The sequence below is a fragment of the Lucilia sericata genome, unplaced genomic scaffold, assembly GCF_015586225.1.
Source record: "Lucilia sericata isolate MDLA Ls3-8-SP2 unplaced genomic scaffold, ASM1558622v1 Contig000211F_arrow, whole genome shotgun sequence".
In the NCBI taxonomy this organism is placed as follows: domain Eukaryota; kingdom Metazoa; phylum Arthropoda; class Insecta; order Diptera; family Calliphoridae; genus Lucilia; species Lucilia sericata.
The window spans coordinates 249795-272991 of record NW_023994239.1 but is presented as its reverse complement, the minus strand read 5'-3'; the positions used below and the strand labels follow the sequence as shown (position 1 = coordinate 272991).

Here is a 23197-nt window from a genome sequence, read left to right as displayed (position 1 = left end):
CATGACTCCAATATTTCTGGTACTAAATCTTCATCATAATCCTCATTTTGATATTTTTCAAATGATCGTATTTTATTTGTAATATAATTTTTTATATATTCATAAACAACATTTTATTTTGTTAAAGATTTTTAATACTAAATTTCCATACAAAATTTGTATAAAATTAAAATTTGTTTTTGATTAAGGCCTTAAGTCAGTGTTGCCCATGCACATACCGTTACACATTAATTTGTATTGGTAAAGCAGCAGAGAACAAAATGTAACCCAAAATAAAACTGTACTAATAAAATGACTGCAAACTAAAAAGTATATTAAAATGCTGATCAGCAACTGAGTTGATTTTGTTTTGCAAGTTGAGAGATAATCAACTAACACATGCTCAAATAAGAAAATACACAAGTAAGCTTATAGTGTAGGTGAGTCAACGCAACGTCAGCAGAAATTTCTTGCCCTATCTCGCGTGATAGGGAATCGCGATTTTGGGCAACAATGCCTTAAGTGTAACAGCATACATTTTCGAATTTCAATTCTTTTCGAATTTGTATTATTGAACATAAAAATTCAGCTTAAATACGATTTCGAATTTTAATTTTAGCCTTTGATATAAAAAGCCTTTAAAGTTCGGCATTATAAAAGGGTGAAACGAGTAATGACAATACAAAAATAGACAATTCATTAAATTAATTTTCACCGAAAAAATTTTCAAAATTTTATACAAAATTCTATACATTGTATCAGATTTTTGTCAAACTTCAATGCATTTTCACGATGCAAAATGCTAAATCTGGCACTGAAAGTGCTAAAATGGCAACACTGGTGAGAATCCATAAAAGGGGACTTTTCGATACTTTTTATACCCTTCACCTTCGTGAGAAGGGTATTTATAAGTTTGTCATTCCGTTTGTAATTTCCAAAATATAATTTTCCGACCCTATAAAGTATATATATTCTGAATCCTTATAGGTAGCGGAGTCGATTAAGCCATGTACGTCTGTCTGTCTGTTGAAATCAGTTTTCTGAGGACCCCAGATATCTTCGGGATCCAAATCTTCAATAATTCTATCAGATATGCTTTCGAGAAGTATCCTATTTAAAATCAGCAAAATCCGTCCATAAACAACGGGGATATAAGAAAAAATCCGAGACAACATCTGAAAATTTCATAAAAAATAAGCAACAACAACACTGCTTATTCATTGCGTTGTGTATTTTGTTTTTGTTTTTTTGATTATTTCGTTTCGTATGTTTGAATGGCTGTCTGTTTCATTGCCATGTATATGTTGTTTTTGTTTCTTGGTGTATTCAGTTTCATATGTTTGGATGGCTGTGTGTTTCATTGCCTTGTTTTTGTTTATTGGTGTATTCAGTTTCGTATGTTTGGATGTCCATTGTTTCATTGCGTTGTGTATTTTGTTTTTTTTTTTTGGTGTATTTCGTTTCGTATGTTTGGATGTCTGTTGGTTTGCTGCCTTGTGTATTTTGCTTTTTGTGTGTTTATTTCGTTTGGCGTTGTTGTTGTTCATTATGTTTTGCTATTGCTATAATAATGATATATTCGGGAAAAGGAAATAAAATTAAAATTTTATAAAATTGATATTTTTATATACATTATGGTGAAGGGTATATAAGATTCGGCACAGCCGAATATAGCACTCTTACTTGTTCGTTCTTCAAAAGGTAATTTTTGAATTTTTTATAATATATTTTATAATATGAAAGGGGACTTCTTGTACTTTTTCTTTGTACAAAAAGTACTTTTTGAATATTCCGGATTAAGTGAGAATCTATAAAATGGGACTTTTTGGTACTTTTTCGTTCTTCAGTATTTTTTATAATATTGAACCTAGAATTTACAATATTGAACCAAGAAACATTAAGCATGTAGAGCCTGGATTATGTAAGAACATATAAAAAGAGACTTTTTTTTGAAATTTCTATAATATTGATTCAACATACAGTGTCTCTCATAAGTATTCGAATTTAGGTAAACTATGAAAAAAAACCAAATTTAATAATATATTTTGTGTGGAAAATAAATAAATTAATTTGTTATATTGTCTAGATAGTCCTTAGTTTTAATATCACGCCCCTTAAAACTTAAAAACTATACATTTACTTAAATTAGTTGTGCTTTTTTTAAAAAAAGTCCATGAAACTACTTCACAAAAGTATGCGAATTTTTCCTGTATTTCATATTTGATCATATTATACGATACACAAATTCTAGAATCGCATGGTTTTATGCTTAATATTGTTTTAAGGGGTAACTATCAACCGCATGGATATATTTTTGACCCATTTGGTCCACAATTTTGGGGGATTTGTACCCTCTTTTCATGTAATATCATTAAAATGGCGATTTTTGGCTATATTTGTAATGTTTTCACCTTTTTCCTGAGATAAAACCAAAATTTAATATTGGAATTTAATAGAACCCATAGGATATCTAAAAATAATACTTTTTGTTATAAGGAAGTAGTTTTGGTGTCGTTTTTCAGTTTCTAATTGAATAATCTGGATCATAAGTCACTTTTCGTACCTCTAGGAACGATATTTTCCGACAAAGTTGTCTAGTGTATATTCATGTACATATTGGCACTAATATATTTTAAATTTTCAATATATTATAGCGGTATACAACCCCAAAACATGTCTTAACAAAACGTCATCCTATATAGTAGATTTCAGTTTTTACTACTCGTAACTTTCACGCTTATTTTGCCCGTTACAATAACACTGTAAGTCCAAAATTTTGATTTTAATTTGATCATAGTAAATAATATTTAAACACATATCAACATTTTTGAGTTAGATCATAATGATATCGTGCCATGCAGCATGGAGGCCATTGATATATAAAAATAATAATTTTACTATTTTGTATGGTGTTTTTTAGAGGCATGTTTTGGAGATGTACACTTCCACAACACATGGAAAACTTAAAATGTATAAAAGCTGATATCTAAAAGAATATATACCAGAAAACTTTCCCCGAAAATAGTTGATCCTAGTATTATAAAAATGGACTTAAGTTCCAATATATTGAATTAGCGACAGAAGAATGATCCGAATAATTTATCTTGGAACGTTTAAATACAGATTCTTGTAACAAAAAATATTATTTTTAGATACCCCAAGGCGTCTTTTAAGTCCGAATATCAAATTTTTGTTTTATCTCTGGAAATAAGGAGAAAAATTTACAATTATGGCCAAAAATCGCCATTTTAATGATATTACTTGAAAAAAGGTAAAAATTTCCCAAAATTGTGGACCAAATGGGCCAAAAATATATCCTTTCCGTGGATAGTAACCCCTTAAAACAATATTACGCATAAAAACTATTCGATTCTAAAATTTGTGTTGCGTATAATATGATCAAATATGAAATACAGGAAAAATTCGTATACTTTTTAGAGGCAATTTCATGGACTTTTTTTTTAAAATCCACAATTAATTTAAGTCAATGCAAATTTTTCAAGTTTTAAAAAGCGTGATATCAAACATAAGGACTATCTAGACAATATAACAAATTAATTTATTTATTTTGCACACAAAATATATTATTAAATTTGGTTTCTTTTTATAGTTTACCCAAATTCGAATAATTATGAGAGACACTGTATATATGTACCCAGTAAACAATTTTTTAGACATGTCTGATGTCAGAAATTTTCTGAAATAATTCTTATATTTTATCAGAATTTTTAACGAATTTCTAAATTTCCTTTAGACATTTTACAGAATAATCGGCAAACTGTTTGTTAGACTTTTCTGCACATTTTCTGAAGTATTAAACGATTAACATCAGACTTGTCTGCACATTGTCGAAAGGGATTTTCAGTGTTACGATAATTATGAGACTAATCTGCACATTGGCGGAGGACAATTTTTTTTGTTATTTCTATTTTTCTTTTTAGACATAAAGAAGAATAGTCTGTACATTTTCTGAAGTAAAATACGATAAATCTGCACATAATCTGAAGAGATTTGTTTTTGTAACTTCGTCAGGCAATTAAGCGAATAATATAAATTTCCTTTAGATATTTAACAGAATAGTCTGCAGATATTCTGATATTTTTTACTCGGTAATTTTGTTCCCATTTTCAGTAGTTTTGTAAGAAAACTTTGCGACAACTCTGCACATTATCTGAAGGAAATTTTGTTTTTTTTTTAATAAAAATCATGCACAAACCTGTTTCTATTTTGAAATTCGTCAACTGTACTTTAAAAGGGAATTTAATTTTTATTTTTTTTTTTTTTTATTTTCTTAGTTGGACTTTGGAAAGCATTACTTGCTGCATATGAGATGATTATTGTTTAAATTTCTTTAAACTTTGTTAATACACAAAAAATAGCAAAAAATGACATCATTTTTTATGGTTTAATTTTATAATTTTAAATAGATGTATATAATGAACTCTATTTTCGTATATAATATGTAAATAGTATGGTTTAATTTTATTAATTTAAAAAATATTCTATAAGTTTCTATTATTTATTTATGTATGTACCCTTAAGAAGTAATGAATAATGGAAGCTTATAAATTATTATTAAAATTAATAAAATTAAACCATAATAAATTATATATATGAAAATAGTTTTCATCAGACATTGATCAGAATAGTCAGGCCATTTTCTTATACTTGATCAGACTTTTGTACGAACTGTCGGACATTTTATCAGACATCTATCAGACTTTCTTATACTTGATCAGATTTTTGAACGAACTGTCGGACATTTCATCAGACATTTATCCGACATCTATCAGACTTTCTTATATTTGATCAGACTTTCATACGAAATGTCAAAAGAATGTCAGATATGGTATTAGACATTTGTCCGACTTCAATCAGATTTGTCGAAAATCCCTTCAGAATTTCCCCAGGAATTTACATCAGATTTCGTACCTAATTCTGACCGAAAATTCTGCATATTTTTCCGAATTTCCTTAGACAAAGAGTTCCGAATTCCTTTCAAACGATTTTCGCAACGAATTCTGACAGAATTCGGATACGTATATGTATATGTATGTGTATATGTATGTATATGTATATGGGGTGTTTTTCGTTTGGGCACATTCATTGTCATACAATTATATAATAAGTCGGTCTACCAAACATGGCATTTAAGTCAAAACTAGTTTTCTATTTTCTAAAGATCATAATGTAGGGTAGAAGGGGGATCATCTGCCATAGGGGCACATCTGCCAATGGCAAATAACTTGAAAACCGAGTAATCGATTTTATCGCATTATCAAATTTTGTTTTCGTTTATCGATTATCTATCATCCCTGAAAGTTTGAAACATTAACTTTACATATGATGGACATATGGCAGACGTGATTGTTTTTCAAAAGGCTGTGAAAATATTTCACTGTGCAAATTTTTTGTACTAACTTTTTTAGTTTTTGTGATAGAAAAAATATATTGGTCTGTGATAGAACGTCAATAATAGTGAACAATAATATATAATAATATTTCCGATAACATAATTTGAAGCCAAAAAAAAATTGAAACTAAACCCCCAAAACTGCCCGTGGGGCACATTTGCCAAATATATGTAATGCTTGTGATGTAGAACAAAATTTGGTTAAAATATAGAAAAAAACAGTCACAATTTGTTTTAATTTTTTTTGTTAAGTTATTTGAAATAAACAATATTTATCTGGTTTATTATACTTTGTTTAATGAATTAAAATATAAAATAGCGAAAAAAGTTTTTATTTTTAAATTTTTTTGGTTTATTTTACTAATGACAAATCTGCCCCATCTCCTTGGCGTATTTTTTGTACTAACTTTTTTAGTTTTTGTGATAGAAAAAATATATTGGTCTGTGATAGAACGTCAATAATAGTGAACAATAATATATAATAATATTTCCGATAACATAATTTGAAGCCAAAAAAAAATTGAAACTAAACCCCCAAAACTGCCCGTGGGGCACATTTGCCAAATATATGTAATGCTTGTGATGTAGAACAAAATTTGGTTAAAATATAGAAAAAAACAGTCACAATTTGTTTTAATTTTTTTTGTTAAGTTATTTGAAATAAACAATATTTATCTGGTTTATTATACTTTGTTTAATGAATTAAAATATAAAATAGCGAAAAAAGTTTTTATTTTTAAATTTTTTTGGTTTATTTTACTAATGACAAATCTGCCCCATCTCCTTGGCGTATTTACCCCATGGGTGGGGCGGTATCGCCGTTTTTGGTCAGTGCAAAAAATTTAAAAAAATATGTACATTAAGATGATATAGGAAAGATTGAAATGAATAAAACTAAAGCCAACATATCTAAGTATCCGAACCAAGAAAAAAAATAAGAATATGTATTATGGTTTTAATTTGAGAACGCCTTAAAAAAAAGTGGCGTATGGTCCCCCTTCTACCCTATAACGATTTGGTCTATTAATTTTCTAAAACAACAAGTTGTACAAAGAGTACAAGAATTATATTTAATCAACATTTTCTTTAATATTCCTAAAATTTTATGAAATGTGGGCATTTTATTATTAATTTTTTAACACTTTTATAAATTGCGGTTAACCGGTTTTTATACTCGTTTAACTAAAAAATCGGGTTTCTAGAAATGGTAAATTTTCGTTTAAATGACAAACCGGCTTTTTGAATAGACGGATTTTTATAAACTAATTACAACGTTAAATTATAATATCTTACGATTAAAAGTAAATGTGTTTTTACAGAAAAGTTCTTACCTTTGGAGAATTCAATATGGGATGATCTGTTACACCTGGGAAAAATACTTTCATAATATAATTAATGTGATCTAAGGTGGGTATACCGGATGTTTCCAAATCGGCCGTTAAATCTGTCATATCAGTTTGCAATTCTGCAAATGCCTGCTTACATTCTGAACGAACGTTACTCTCCAATGTAATCATTTGAATTTGTATGCGTTTATATTCTCTTTCGGCCTGTGTAGTCTTTCGTCGATATACAAATAAAACAATTATTAAAAGTACAACAACAATAATAATTGTACAGATAATAACCCACATTACATGTGAAAATGAATACGGTTTCATTAAATCATACTTTATATGTCCTATTACGAAACGCATATTGCGACCAACGTTTACTACAACAAGCGGTAAATCATTAAGCTGATCTACACCATTTTCATTTGTAGGAGCTGGCTGTTTTTCTGGTGGGGTACATAGTAATTGGGTAAGCGTTAAACTGGTAACATTGCATTGCTCTGTTCCTATGGTAACTTTAACATCTGATTCGTCTGCAGCAACATTTAACATTTCTCCTTCAATTACTAGTGTATCGCCCTTGTAAAGTTTTGGATTTTCATTAAATGGGTAGTACTTCGGATCTTGTACATACACTATGGTACTTCTTAGGCTCGGAAAGTATTTATTTAAGTCCCTTACCCATTGAACATCATCCATATTGAAACCCAGTTGCAGATTTAACTGAGTCTCGCGTATTTTTACAAAAGCCGCCACATCTTGAGCATGGTAAAAACCATCATTGTTATTATAAATATTACCAGTTGTACTATAAATGTAGGCCATATCTCTGCTGTATGGGTTATCAAGCTTTCTTAGAGCATTATAACCCGACGAAACTGATGATGCAGTAGCTTGATTAATGCCTACATTTTCCGACTGTTGATCTAAGGCAGTTTTATATGCAAGAAACTTTTGAGATACTGCTGGAGATGGGCATTCCATTTGGCTTGAATTTATAACCACACAAGTAGTTTTGTTTAATCGCTCGCTTTCAAAATACACTTCTAGTTCAGGTTTTTGAATGGAATCCAAATACATGCCATGAACTGTCAAAAGCCGACCACCGCTTGCAAAACTTCGCAGCGGTTTAATTTCCATTATGGTGGGGTCCTGAGTGTAATTAAATATCGAACACGGCATCGCTAGGGAAGGTAAATTGTAACGATAGTTATTGTGAAACAAAATTTGTTGATCATATAAAGAGCGCATGTTCTGTTGAAGCTGAGGCATTTGGCATGTATATGTGCGATTAGCACCATCGACCATTAGATGTAACGTTCTAATTGGTTCTGGTTGTGATGACTCCGAAGTAATGCATGTCAGGCGTGATGATGATGCCTGTATCATATTTATGAAGCATTCGTATTCATCTAGAAAAGCACGTATATTAGAACCAATATTTAAATATTTTCCCATTAAAGTAATTTTAGTTCCGCCGGATTTGGGACCCACTGTAGGTGTTAAGCCATTTAACTGTATATCCTTAAACTGAAACTGTACACTCGACTCAGTAAAACCTGCGCCATTAAAAACTTTTACTGGTGCAGTTAGCTCGTGATTAACGGCACCCGTGCGGCATTCAATTTTTACCGATATTTCATAATTGACCAATTCACAAGGCACAGAACCAATAGATATCTTGCCCTTTACATCTTCTTCTCGTATACCTAAGTTGCTACCCTCAATTGTTACCAGAGTCCCGCCTTCAATAGGTCCAAACAAAGGTTTTATCATATCTATGCGTGGTTTAGGGCATTCATTAAATTTTGACTCAAAGTTATGGTTTGGAGGAAGCACTGGTGTCGAAGAAGAAGATAATACGTCTAAGTCTACACCATTGTTTAGTGCCGTGATTGCAGCACAAGTTTCGTTATAGACACAAGTATTTGCGCACCAGGCACAATGATATTTCGGATCTCTTGTTACACATAAACTACAATCAGCATGTTCACGATGTGATCCCAAAACATCACATTTGTATAGTGTAACAATAGCCGTATCTATATAATGTTGGCGATTCCAGGTAATATCCACTTTAGCTTGATATTCATATGTATTTGTTTCATAGAAATATGGCGTTTTTTCACAAACTACAAATCTGTTGTTTTCAATACGAGCCGGTAATAACATTTGAGCTGCTTCTATTTGGACAGTGCATAAAAATCCAGAGTGTGCACTCTTTGGTTTCGGCAAATTTTCAATTTCAAAACGTATTTCCTTTGGAACTCGTACAGGCATTAAAATTGGTTCTTTGGAGTGTTTCAAATGTGGACATTCCAACTCCTTAACAATAACATTTTCCAAATTCCGACATTGCTGCATTTTGTGCACACATTTATTATCATAAATACACCAATTACAATCCCAAGAGCTGTGAACACAAGTTTGACATGTATTATGTCGCGAACAGTCGAAAAAGGCAAACGACCGCGTGACAAAATCTTTGTTTGTCTCCGAGCTGTGTACAGACAATGGAACTAAAACATGATCAGAATTTGGTGGTATAAGCGGGCGTTGGGATAATGGAGGTGTCATACACGATAAACCACTTTCAAGTACTTCTGCATCTATAGGCGAAGAATTGCCAAAGACACAACGATACTTTCCGTTGAAAGGTTCTGGTAGGGTGCGAATGATTAGTTGTACTTGCGAGACTTCTGTAATAGGTATTTTATCCGGTAATATTGACTCAAAATCGATGCACTGCTGACCACTGCCTAATGACAACCAGCGAGCAGCAGAAGTATCTTTTTGACACGTAGAACGTACAGTACAGCGTTTTTCCAAAGAACACCATCCACAAAATGGATCACGTGACTCGAGGCATGAAGAACAGTTTGTATAAACTGAACAATGTTCAATACGCAGTTTGGTAATCTAAAAAACAAATAACAATTATATTTTTGAAGGTTTAATAAATCAGTAAAAATGTAATTAAAATTGATTGGTAGTTAGTCATTTTCCGAGGCAAAAACAAATAACAATTATATTTTTGAAGGTTTAATAAATCAGTAAAAATGTAATTAAAATTGATTGGTAGTTAGTCATTTTCACTTTATTTGTTTCAATTCAGGTAATAATAAGAAGCCATATTTGGCAAAAAAAAAACATTATTACAGAGCTTACATCTAAAAAATTCAAAATTTACAATTGAATTACTAACAATTCAAATTTGTAAAGAATAAATAACAATAAAGTAAGGTCCATGATAGTAACAACAATGATTATATTAAAAATAGATGAAAGTAATCTCCTTTGACTGATGACTCACATACATACATATGTATATGCAAATACAGTTTATGTTAAATATGTTAGCCGAATTTGCAAACACCCTATGATCTGGTGGTAGGCAGTTCCAGAGACGGGCAGACTTTACTGTGACGAATATAATAAAAACTCTCAATAACTAACAATTGGAATGATCAATATCCCATTTAAATAAAATTTTGTTTTTAATTAAGTCTACTTTCAACCGTTAAACTGTCAAAATATAGGTGGACAAAATTATTTGGTGTCTATGAATCTAACTATGTAGTTTAAATTGTCTAGCACATTTATTTTTCCTGTTACTATAGGATTTAGTAATAAATTTCCCGAAATTACATTTTGTTAAAGTTGAAAATCCCCTATTTCGGATGGCCATGGCGATAACAATTTTCCGAAAATGTCAAATAATTGAGATATATTTAATTTAGTTAAGCACTAGTGTATTAAAAATGTTTACACGCAAATATTATCCAACATGTGAAGCATGGACAAGAATAAGGGCGTATATGCTATTTGTAAAAACGATAAACACTTCAAAAGTTTGAATTGTATTTTTGCAAACTTTTTTCTTTAAACATGCTTCGGTATAATTGATAGCTACCTCTGTGCAAAAATTCAAGTCACAATTTATTTATTAGAAAAATTAATTTGGCTTTATCTATATATAGAGTAGCGCTACTGACTGACTGATTCATCATCGCACAGCCCAAAAGGCTGAACCTAGAATCATGAAATTTTGACAGTAGATGTGTTTTTGTAGATTTTTGGAAATTTGTACATTTAGGGGTAAAAAAGGAAAAAAAAAACGGGTAAAACAGGTTTTCTTAATTATCTTACCTAATATTATTGATACAAGAAAAATTTTAAATGCACCTGTATCTACTCTTAAAATAAGCAGAGGGGTATCTGGTACTTTTTTGAAATTCGTACTTTTAAGGGGTGAAAATGTGTAACAAAGGTGATTTTGGTACCATTTTTGGCCCTTTATAACTTTTTAACTAACTGCCGGTCCACACTAGGAAACTTTTTTTGGGAAACTTTTGATTTTACGTGAGAGAGAAAGAGAAAGAATATCATTCATCTCTCTCGCGGTACGGAGTTTCTCGTACTCGGAAACTTGTTTTGTTTTGTTATTCATCTCATTCGTACAACAACAAATCAATGCAATTAATACGTAGTTTCTGAAACAAAAGTTTCTATGTGTGGACATTAAGGAAACTTCAAAAGAGAATTAAGAAAAAGTTTCTCAACAAAAGTTTCCTAGTGTGGACCGGTACTAATAATCAAAATAAAATTTTTGTAAATATTTTGAATATATCTCCCAAAATTAGAAGACACCTGTTTCGTACTTTTTTAAAATTCAGTTCTTTTTGGGTGTAAAAGGGAGAAAACCGTATTTTTGGTACTTTTTTAGCACATTAAGAAAACTTTTTCGATTTATTGAAGTATTCCCATTAAATTACGGACTAACTCTGTAATATTTGTTGAAACAAAATTTTTGCTATTGCACTGGGGAAAAAAGTACCAATAAAAGGAAAAACGGGAAATTAAATTTTATTCAAACTCATTGAGCCAATTTTTATAAAATTTGAAAAAGTAGTTTATTTACTCACACAAAATAAGCTATTGGTATATTATTCGAGTAAATTGTTAGGTATTTTTTGAAAGCACAACTTTTCTGGAACAAATGAATGCAGATTTGAATCGTTTGAGTTTTATCTGTGATATAGACACGGAACACTTTGTAAACTTAATTCTCAAAAAAGTATATTTCTAACCGAAAAGGGGGAAAATTTTAAAATTTTTATTAGTACTTTCCACTAAGGTAGAATTTATTCCACTTTTGGTACTTTTTCTTTCTTCAAATGATACTCTTTGTATGTTCTATGATATGAATTCAAAACACTTGATTATCATTGAATAAGATTATTTAAGGATCTTTTTCTTTTTAGTACTTTTCTCATAAATGGTACTTTTCGAATTTTCTAAAATACTAGCTATACCCACTGTGCTTTGCTACCCTAAATAAATAAAAAATCTTCTTAATAATTTTGAAGATTCTAATTGTAATGTTTTCCAGAGATACAATTTTTCCGAACGTTAATTAAGATTTTAATGTAATCGATGACAAATTTAAAAAAAAATCTAATATTTTCCCAGATATACGAAATTTTGTATTTAATTCATATAGGGGGTGCCAAGACCCCATTGAAAGTCCGAAACTCTCTAAATGTTCACATGAATGTCAAATATCTTCATGTAGAATTTGAAGATTCTAGCTCTAATAGTTTCTCAGATATACGAATTTTTCTATTTAATTCATATGGGAACTCACAACCCCCAAATGAAAGTCCGCCTTTTTTTTTCTTCAAAATGTTCATATGTCTAATAAAGCTCTTCTTGCTAAATTTGAAGAATTTTGTTTTGTTAGTTTCCCTGATGAGCGAAATTTTGTATTTAATTCATATGTGAGGTGCCAAGCTCCCCATTGAAATTCCGCCCATTATTCTCTGAATGTTCACATGAATGTCAAAGTTCTTCAATTAAAATTTGAAGATTCTAGCTCTAATAGTTTCTCAGATATACGAATTTTTCTATTTAATTTATATGGGGGCTCCAAGCCCCCCATGACGAAAGTCTGCTCTTTTTTCTCCAAAATGTTCAGATGAATATTTAAGTTCTTAGTGCAAAATTTGAAGAATTTAGATCAATTAGTTTCCCTGATAAACTAATTTTTGTATTGTATTAATATGGGAGGTGCTGCTCCCCTCATGGGTAGTCCGCCAATTTATTTCCCAAATGTTTACATGGATTTTAAAGTTACTCGTGCAAATTTTTAATATTCTAACTGTAATAGTTTCCAAGATAAACGAATTTTTGTATTGATACTAAAGTTGCTCCGACAAAATTTGAAGACTCTAGCTGTTATATTATCTCAGATACACTAATTTAATATTTTCTTAATATGGGCGTGGAACGTCGCCCACTTGAAATTTCAACATAAAAAGTAGCCTATAGTTCCTTCCAGACATACAGGAAGAAACTGTGAAAATTTCAGGAAAATTGGTCCAGCCGTTTAGCAGTCTATAAAGTCCAAACAAACATACAAACACACTTTAATTTTTATATATATAGATTAACTACCTATACCCAATGTGCTTTGCTACCCTAAAAGCAATATAAATAAAATATCTTCTTTATAATTTTGTAGATTCTAACTGTAATGTTTTCCAGAGATACATTTTTTCCGAACCTTAATTAAGATTTTAATGTAAACGATGACAAATTTAAAAAAATCTAAGATTTTCCCAGATGTACGAAATTTTGTATTTATTTCATATAGGGGGTGCCAAGACCCCATTGAAAGTCCGCCCGTTATTCTCTAAATGTTCACATGAATGTCAAAGATCTTCGTGTAGAATTTAAAGATTCTAGCTCTAATAGTTTCTCAGATATACGAATTTTTCTATTTAATTCATATGGGAACTCACAACCCCCAGATGAAAGTCCGCCTTTTTTTTTCTTCAAAATGTTCATATGTCTAATAAAGTTCTTCTTGCTAAATTTAAAGAATTTTGTTCTATTAGTTTCCCAAGCTCCCCATTGAAAGTCCGCCCATTATTCTCTGAATGTTCACATGAATGTCAAAGTTCTTCAATTAAAATTTGAAGATTCTAGCTCTAATAGTTTCTCAGAAATACGAATTTTTCTATTTAATTTATATGGAGGCTCCAAGCCCCCCATGACGAAAGTCCGCTCTTTTTTCTCCAAAATGTTCAGAAGAATATTTAAGTTCTTAGTGCAAAATTTGAAGAATTTAGTTCAATTAGTTTCCCAGATAAACTAATTTATGTATTGTATTAATATGGGAGGTGCTGCTCCCCTCATGGGTAGTCAGCCAATTTATTTCCCAAAATGTTTACATGGATTTTAAAGTTACTCGTGCACATTTTTAATATTCTAACTGTAATAGTTTCCAAGATAAACGAATTTTTGTATTGATACTAAAGTTGCTCCGACAAAATTTGAAGACTCTAGCTGTTATATTATCTCAGATATACTAATTTAATATTTTCTTAATATGGGCGTGGAACGTCGCCCACTTGAAATTTCAACATAAAAAGTAGCCTATAGTTCCTTCCAGACATACAGGAAGAAACTGTGAAAATTTCAGGAAAATTGGTCCAGCCGTTTAGCAGTCTATAAAGTCCAAACAAACAAACAAACAAACATACATACAAACACACTTTCATTTTAATATATATAGATGTTCAATATCGTAAAAATATCATAAAGTACCATCGGTAAATTTTCTAAAAGATGTTGAGTTTTCCCTAATTAATTTGTCACTTAAAAAACATTAGGTAGGCATGTTATATATCAATGGAAAGGTAATTTTGTCTATTTTTCAAGACTGTATATAATTTTTGAAAATTAAAAAATTCGCGGAATACTTTTTTTAAAAAAAATAAAAAAATGTTTTTTATTCAGTATTTGCGAAGATACAAATTTTTCAAATTGCAATAAAAATTTTATTTATGAATATTTTTTGATGAAATTTTACAGTTAGGTAGATTTTTTTACTCAAAATCCAAAATTAAATAAACATTTCGAATTTTCTTATTAGAAATCCCGGAATTCCCAAAAAGTTTTAAAAAATCCCAAAAATGGGATTTTTTGGTTTTTTGCCTATTATATCCATACCAGGGGCGGGGTTATCGAAACCCGTTACAAAATGATTAAGAACATATTGGGTCATATAAAACAGGTCACTATAATTTGATATCGATTATGCGATTTGAGAATTTTTGCTCAAAATTGAATTTTCCATAAAAAATAGGATTTTTTTGGATGGACCTGGTCCCCTTGGTATCAACAATTTTTAGGTTTTGTTTCATTTATCGTATTTTATGTAAATTCAGCTTTCCAAAAAGTATAAGTTCTATATACATCTTCTTAGAAACTTTTTAGATAACTTAAATATAACTTTAGATAACTTTTTTCCCAAAAAAATGGCAAAAAATCGAATTGTTTTAATTTTTTAAATTAAAATGCCTATACTATTCACTGCTTGATATATAAACTTGTTGTTAAGCGAATAAAAAAAATGGCGAAAATCGGGAATATTTGGACCCGTTATTATCAAAAAACTAAAGTAAGGACGGTAAAAATTTTAAAATTTTAATTTTCAAATGCGAATATCTCCTAAACTATAAGGATCGTTTTAAAAATTTAACATAGCCGAGGTGTCCTAATTTGAGGACCCCCCGCCGGGCCCCTGGTTGGCCTATAAGGTTCAAAACCTAAACTCGACAACACCTCCTCTTTGTGCATACCAAATTTCATCAAAATCGGATTAACCGTTTAGAAGTTACCGAATTATTTCCTCTTTTTTTTCCTATACCACTGTGAAGCACCTCCCATATTAATACAATACAAAAATTATGAAGAAATGAAGAAATAGGATCGTTTTAAAAATTTAACATAGCCGAGGTGTCCTAATTTGAGGACCCCCCGCCGGGCCCCTGGTTGGCCTATAAGGTTCAAAACCTAAACTCGACAACACCTCCTCTTTGTGCATACCAAATTTCATCAAAATCGGATTAACCGTTTAGAAGTTACCGAATTATTTCCTCTTTTTTTTCCTATACCACTGTGAAGCACCTCCCATATTAATACAATACAAAAATTAGTTTATCTGGAAAACTAATTGAACTAAATTCCTCAAATTTTGCACTAAGAACTTAAATATTCATCTGAACATTTTGGAGAAAAAGGAGCGGACTTTCGTCATGGGGGGCTTGGAGCCCCCATATAAATTAAATATAAAAATTCGTATATCTGAGAAACTATTAGAGCTAGAATCTTCAAATTTTAATTGAAGAACTTTGATATTCATGTGATCATTCAGAGAATAATGGGCGGACTTTCAGTGGGGAGCTTGGCACCTCACATATGAATTAAATACAAAATTTCGCTTATCAGGGAAACTAATAGAACAAAATTCTTCAAATTTAGCAAGAAGAACTTTATTAGACATATGAAAATTTTGAAGAAAAAAAAAAGGTGGACTTTCATCTGGGGGTTGTGAGTTCCCATATGAATTAAATAGAAAAATTCGTATATTTATCTTATATATATAAGATTTTTTATTTATATTGCTTTTAGGGTAGCAAAGCACATTGGGTATAGGTAGTTAATCTATATATATAAAAATGAAAGTGTGTTTGTATGTATGTTTGTTTGTTTGTTTGGACTTTATAGACTGCTAAACGGCTGGACCAATTTTCCTGAAATTTTCACAGTTTCTTCCTGTATGTCTGGAAGGAACTATAGGCTACTTTTTGTGTTGAAATTTCAAGTGGGCGACGTTCCACGCCCATATTAAGAAAATATTAAATTAGTATATCTCAGATAATATAACAGCTAGAGTCTTCAAATTTTGTCGGAGCAACTTTAGTATCAATACAAAAAATTCGTTTATCTTGGAAACTATTACAGTTAGAATATTAAAAATTTGCACGAGTAACTTTAAAATCCATGTAAACATTTTGGGAAATAAATTGGCGGACTACCCATGAGGGGAGCAGCACCTCCCATATTAATACAATACAAAAATTAGTTTATCTGGGAAACTAATTGAACTAAATTCCTCAAATTTTGCACTAAGAACTTAACCCTTTCAGGGTCAAAAATAATTTATGTCTAGAAAAAAACTTGAAAACTTATATTTAAGATAATTTGAGTATGCTGAATCCGGGAAAAATAATATTTTTTGAATTTGAGTTTTCCCTAGTGAGTTATAGAAGGTCAAAGTTAAATGTCGAATATATTCGACATTCGAAAAACAGTCTCCAAAAAGTACCACCAATATTTTTTATGATTTATTTTTTTTTTCAATACAATACAATTTAAATCTGCATAGTCCGATCTCTAAAATACAATTTTTTTGGCCATTAACTGAAGCTGTTTTTTAAACGTTGTTAAAAAGCACTTTTTAAAAAGTAGTCATAAGTGACAATTTCTTAAAATCTGATTTTTAAATACTTTTAAAATACGGAAGATCTTTCAAAATCTCAATTATAAATATAATAAAGTCTTCATTTTCATCTAAAAGAAAAAAATTAAAACTAAAGTTAAATATTATACCCAAAAAATGCTTAAAACAGTGTCTATTGTAATGTCGAATATATTCGACAAAACCACTGAAAGGGTTAAATATTCATCTGAACATTTTGGAGAAAAAAGAGCGGACTTTCGTCATGGGGGGCTTGGAGCCTCCATATAAATTAAATAGAAAAATTCGTATATCTGAGAACTTTGACATTCATGTGAACATTCAGAGAATAATGGGCGGACTTTCAATGGGGAGCTTGGCACCTCACATATGAATTAATTACAAAATTTCGCTTATCAGGGAAACTAATAGAACAAAATTATTCAAATTTAACAAGAAGAACTTTATTAGACATATGAACATTTTGAAGAAAAAAAAGGCGGACTTTCATCTGGAGGTTGTGAGTTCCCATATGAATTAAATAGAAAAATTCGTATATCTGAAATACTATTAGAGCTAGAATCTTCAAATTCTACATGAAGATCTTTGACATTCATGTGAACATTTAGAGAATAACGGGCGGGCTTTCAATGGGGTCTTGGCACCCCCTATATGAATTAAAAATACATACAAAATTTCGTATATCTGGGAAAATATTAGACTTTTTTTAAATTTGTCATCGATTATATTAAAATCTTAATTAACGTTCGGAAAAATTGTATCTCTGGTATTATTGTATTACAGTTAGAATCTTCAAAATTATTACGGTGGCAAAGCACACTGGGTAAAGCTAGTAGAAATATAAAATTTAAAATGTAGGGACCTTAGTGAATGAGAATCTACTGAAAGGGACTTGTGGTACTTTTTCATTCATCAAATTATATTTTTATACCCTTCACCTTCGTGAGAATTTCCAAAATATAATTTTCCGACTCTATAAAGTATGCATATATTCTGAATCCTTATAGATAGCGGAGTCGATTAAGCCATGTCCGTCTGTCTGTATGTTTGTTGAAATCAGTTTTTAGTGGACCCCAGATATCGGCGAGATCCGAATCTTCAATAATTCTATTACCCCGTGTCTATATTAGACAAATATTTATCACGGCACTTGACAAAACGTCGGCAGAAAAATTGTCAGTTTTTTGTTTATGTTAATACATAGGGGTAACAAAATGCTGATTTTATCACGATAACTCACAGATACTTTTATTGAAATAAAAACAATTAAATGCAAATTTTGTAAATAAACACTTATGTTAAAAATCTATTTTAATTGCACAAAAAAAAAATTCTAAACTAATTTTACAATCAAATGACGTTTATTATCAAGACAACGTTGTCTAAACAATTGTTTAGACAACACTATCATAACGACGTTATAACGTTAATAAATGCCGTCTGTACCTGCTGATTTTTTATAACAATTTGACGTTTAGTCCATATATTGTATATTGTTTTTGTTTCTTGGAGTATTCAGTTTCGTATTTTTGGATGGCTGTTGGTTTCATTGCGTTTTGTATTTTGTTTTTTTTTTTCTGTATTTCGATTCGTATGTTTGGATGTCTGTTGGTTTTACTGCCTTGCAGCGTTGCCGTTTTGGGCTTTTCCTACCAAATTTGGTAGGATTTTTTTCATTTGGTAGGATGGTAGTTTAAATCGATTTTTGGTAGGTTTGTCAAAACCTACCAAACTTTTTTGAATCATTAAATGGATTTCGGAATAACGCCTTATAAAGGGACTTGAGGATTGAAAACAACAGATTTTTCTAGAGTCATTAATTTCTTAAAACAATTTATGTTAAATTTATCACAAATTTCATCGTAATTTTTTGAGAACGACCTTATGTGGGAGCTAGGGCAAAATTTTGTCTGAAATTCTGAAACAAAGAAATATGCAGTCTATGACGAATTGTATCTAAGTATTCACATAAAAAATGGAATGCAAAAAGGTACAATAACCAAAAAATTTAAAACTTTTTGATTGAAAATGGTCCATCAAAATGTATGTTGTCGCAAATTTTTAGAACTCTATTGTCAAAAACAGGTCCATATTAATATTATTTTGGGCTTTTTATGTTGCAGTTAAGGAACCGATATTATGATTTTTTGGTACTTCAACTGATTGGGAGTAAATTTGTTGACAATTGCTACATAACCAACATATTTTTGTATTGGGTCTGGGTACAATTATATACAGCAAATTTAATCAAAACATTTTAATCCTTGTAATTAGGTTGCTAAGTCGTTTGGGTTTTACAAAATTCATATCCATACACAAATTAAAAAGGTAGGTTGACAGGAGGATGTATACTACATCAAATCCGAAGAAATACACCTAGGCCGCTATCGGGCCTGTTGTGCGCTCCTTATCATGAAAAAAAAGGGAACTGAATGAATTATTTTTCAGTGTTCATAAACTCAGTTTCCTGAACGTAATAAGAATCTAAGAATCTTCCAATCAGTGTTAGTCAGGAATGTTATTTCCGGAATAACATCACTTCAAAGATACTTGGATCTAACTTCGACGAATGCCTGGCAGTTAAAAAAGAATCTCAAGAAATAAATGTATCATAAAAGCTGTGATACATGGTTTTTAGATCTTACAAAGATGGCTGAAAAATATTCAAAAAATATCTAAAAAATGTTAGTTGACACGAACGATAGACGTTTTCTGAAAAATTTTCTGCCAATATTGTTAGATCTAACAACCGTTACATTAATATAATTTTATATGATTTTCAAAATTTGGTAGGATTTAAACGATTTTGGTAGTTTTTTGACAAAAATTTGGTAAGTTAAAAATTTGGTCAGTGGCAACGCTGCTGCCTTGTGTATTTTGTTTTTTGTGTGTTTATTTCGTTTAGCGTTAAATATAAATATGAATAAATATAAATTTTCATAAATTCTGCAATAATTTGTACAGCCCCAAAAACACATTTTCCAAAAAATATTATTTTTTCATTTTGTTTCAAATTAGATCCTAATAAAATATATTTAAACACAAAAAAGTTTTTTTTTTGTTTTTTAAAGATGGTTATGATCTAATGGGTTAAGGTCAAATGGAATTATGTAAAATATCTTTCAATAATGTTTAGGGTAAAGAGCCTGGACATCGCCGCCAAAGTTTGTAAATGCGTTTATATGGGGAAAAATTGGACTTTCTTTCTTTTTTCGCCCTTTTTATAGTAAAGTCGAAATAACCTTTCTAAAAAGATAAATAAAAACTGGTTAAAATTTGATTGAGATAATGAGATTTAAATGAGATTTCTCGCGAATATTTTAATTTTAAATAAATGTAGGAAAAAAATCCTGCATTCGAGAGACAAAAATGTATTCCCTGTGCACCACTGTGCAAAAGAGGTATCGTCGACCCTGATGATTCCAAGACAACGCATCTTCATTGAAGAATTTGGGACCAAAAGCTCTTCTAGAATCAAAATACTTCAAGCTAAAATATCAGCGATCAAGAGGGAAAACTGCTATTAAATCCATCATTGGTGTGTTTTCCACATCTACACATGTGCATTAATGTCGGATATGGCGAGATATTTAAATATTGCCCTTATATGTGTCAAAAACACGGGACTACATATGGCAATAATATTGCTGTCACCTGGAAAGACGTGAAATGGAAATAGACCAGTTTTGTGGAGTTCCACTAATGCTCAGGAGAGTTGGACGAGTGAGTACACGTACTCGACATCTTGAGAGTTGTGGCCTCATATGGACCCACGTGAAAAAAATTGTTCATTGAATGTATTATTTTTCCATCTTCAGAAACTCAGTTTCCTGGACGTAATTCCTAAGAATCTTCCAATCGGTGTTGGTTAAGAATGTTATTTTCGGAATAACATCACTTCCAAGATACTTGGATCTAACTTCGACGAATGCCTGGCAATGGCAAAGAAAGTGCTCCAGAGTTTCACTGTCCTCTCCACATGCTCTACATTCGTCTGAATCCGCACGTCCAATTTTGTATAGATGTGCACGTAATCCTGTGTGTCCACTCAGAATACGTACCATCATACTAACCTCAGACTTGCTCATTTTGAGGAGATTTCTCGTCTGGCTCTCATAAGGGTCACCCCATAGAATCTTTGTGGTTCTACCCACCGTTTCATTATTCCAGGAGGCCTTATGGATTCTCTCATCCATATTTTTAATTCAGCTTTTGTTGCGTCGAATGGTTTTGCGTTTGTCAGGTTAACTACATCGAGCTCCCTTCCCTTTAAAGCTATTACATTAGACCTTTCGTTGCCGACTACTCCCGAGTGGCCTGGTACCCATATGATGTGAACCTTACCTCTGGGAGAGTATTCAGTTAAAGCTTTCTTACAATCCAATACGGTCTTAGATTTAATTCTATCAACTTTAATTTAATTCTATCACCTGATATCGCACAAATTGCCTTCTGGCTGTCGGTAAATATATTAAGCCCTGTGGGCACCATATTTATTCTAATTCAATTTACACATTCCGTTATTGCTCGTACTTCTGCCTGGAAGCTTGTGTTATGATTAGGTAAACGGTGGTATATTTCTGTTTCTGGGTCTTCAATATAGAACCCCAGACCCACTTTGTCCCCTAATTTAGAGCCATCCGTGTAGCAACGGATTCCTACTGGTATTTGCTCCAAAGTTCCGCTTGACCAAGACATTCTATTTGGGATTAGCGTTTCAAAGTTTCCGACATATTCTGTGTCTGGTATGCGATCAGGCACGTCCGATGAATATGTATAACCTTCCAATGTGTCCAGTATACATTGATGACGTGTCCTATAACCGTTTTTGGCCAGTTCGCCTAAAGTAAAGAGCCGTTCGGCTGTAAGCGCCGCCTCATATCTTATATATGTTTCAATGGGTGGAATATCTAGTAACGTTTCCAGAGCCTTGATTGAAGTAGTACACATGGCACCACTTATACCCAAGCAGCATGTACGCTGAACTCCCTGTAGTAGTTTGATATTACACTTTTTGTCCAAAGCAGTCCACCAGATTATTGAAGCATAAGCTAGAATTGGTCTAATTACACTTTTATAAAGCCAATTTGTCATAGTAGGACTAAGACCCCATTTCATGCCTATGGTTCTCCTACATATCGCCCAGCACTGATGTGCCTTGTTGATTCTATCCTCTATGTGGTGTCTCCATTTTAATTTTCGGTCAAGTATTACACCTAAGTACTTAACTTTGTCTGTCACCGGTATCTTCTTGCCCAGGAAGCAAGGTTCAGTATATGTAGAAATTTTTGTCTTTCTTGTGAAAAGACAGATTTCCGTCTTCGCCGGGTTAACATTGAGGCCTCTCGGTTGAGCCCAGCTCAAGGCCGTATTCAGAGCCTCCTCAGCTCTTCTACACAGGTAATTTGGATCCTTTCCCTTTAAAAGTATTACGACATCGTCTGCATAGCAGACAGGTCTAAGTCCTTTCTCGGTTAGGGTCCTTAGGAGGCTATTAATCGTGGTAAAACAGATTAAAGGTGACAAAATGCCACCCTGTGGTATACCGCGAAATACCTTTTTTCCTGATAGTTATATCGTACATCTCGCAGCTTATCCATCTATTCCTTAGCATGTAGTTGATCCAGTTACGGAGCACCCGGTCAACATAAAACTGGTCTACGGATTGGATAAGGGTATCAGTGTGCACGTTATTGAAAGCGCCTTCGATGTCAATGCATACCGCCAGTGTATACAGTTTGCTATTGAAAGATTCACCTATGTAGTGGACAACTTCGTTTAAAGCGGTTTCCACCGATCTTAGGTCTTTGTATGGTATACTGTTTTTAACCATGCTATCGACTATCCGTTCCAAGGTTTTAAGTAGGAAGGACGTAAAACTTATCGGTCGATAGGACTTAGGTGTCGAATAGCTAGGTTTCCCTGGTTTAGGTATAAATATTACCCTTGCATCTTGCCATTTAACTGGGGTATATGCCAATTTTAAGCATGCAGTGAATATCTTCGACAGATGTACGGAAACCAGTCCCGCCTGCATCTGCAAAATTGCCGGGAAAATTCCATCCGGCCCTGCAGCTTTATAGGGAGCAAAGCTCTTGATTGCCCCTTTAACCATATCAGATGTAATTACAATTTCCGTGT

The 23197-nt window shown here is 31.7% G+C and overlaps 1 protein-coding gene across 1 annotated transcript in view; it reads right to left on the bottom strand.

Annotated features, from left to right (window-relative positions):
- The window catches only part of LOC119602155 (plexin-B), a 327104-nt gene that overhangs the window by 216199 nt on the left and 87708 nt on the right, over nt 1-23197 (bottom strand). The window contains exon 4 of the mRNA XM_037953517.1: nt 6724-9645. Within this exon, the coding sequence (XP_037809445.1) occupies nt 6724-9645 (2922 nt within the window). The remainder of the gene's footprint in view (nt 1-6723; nt 9646-23197) is intronic.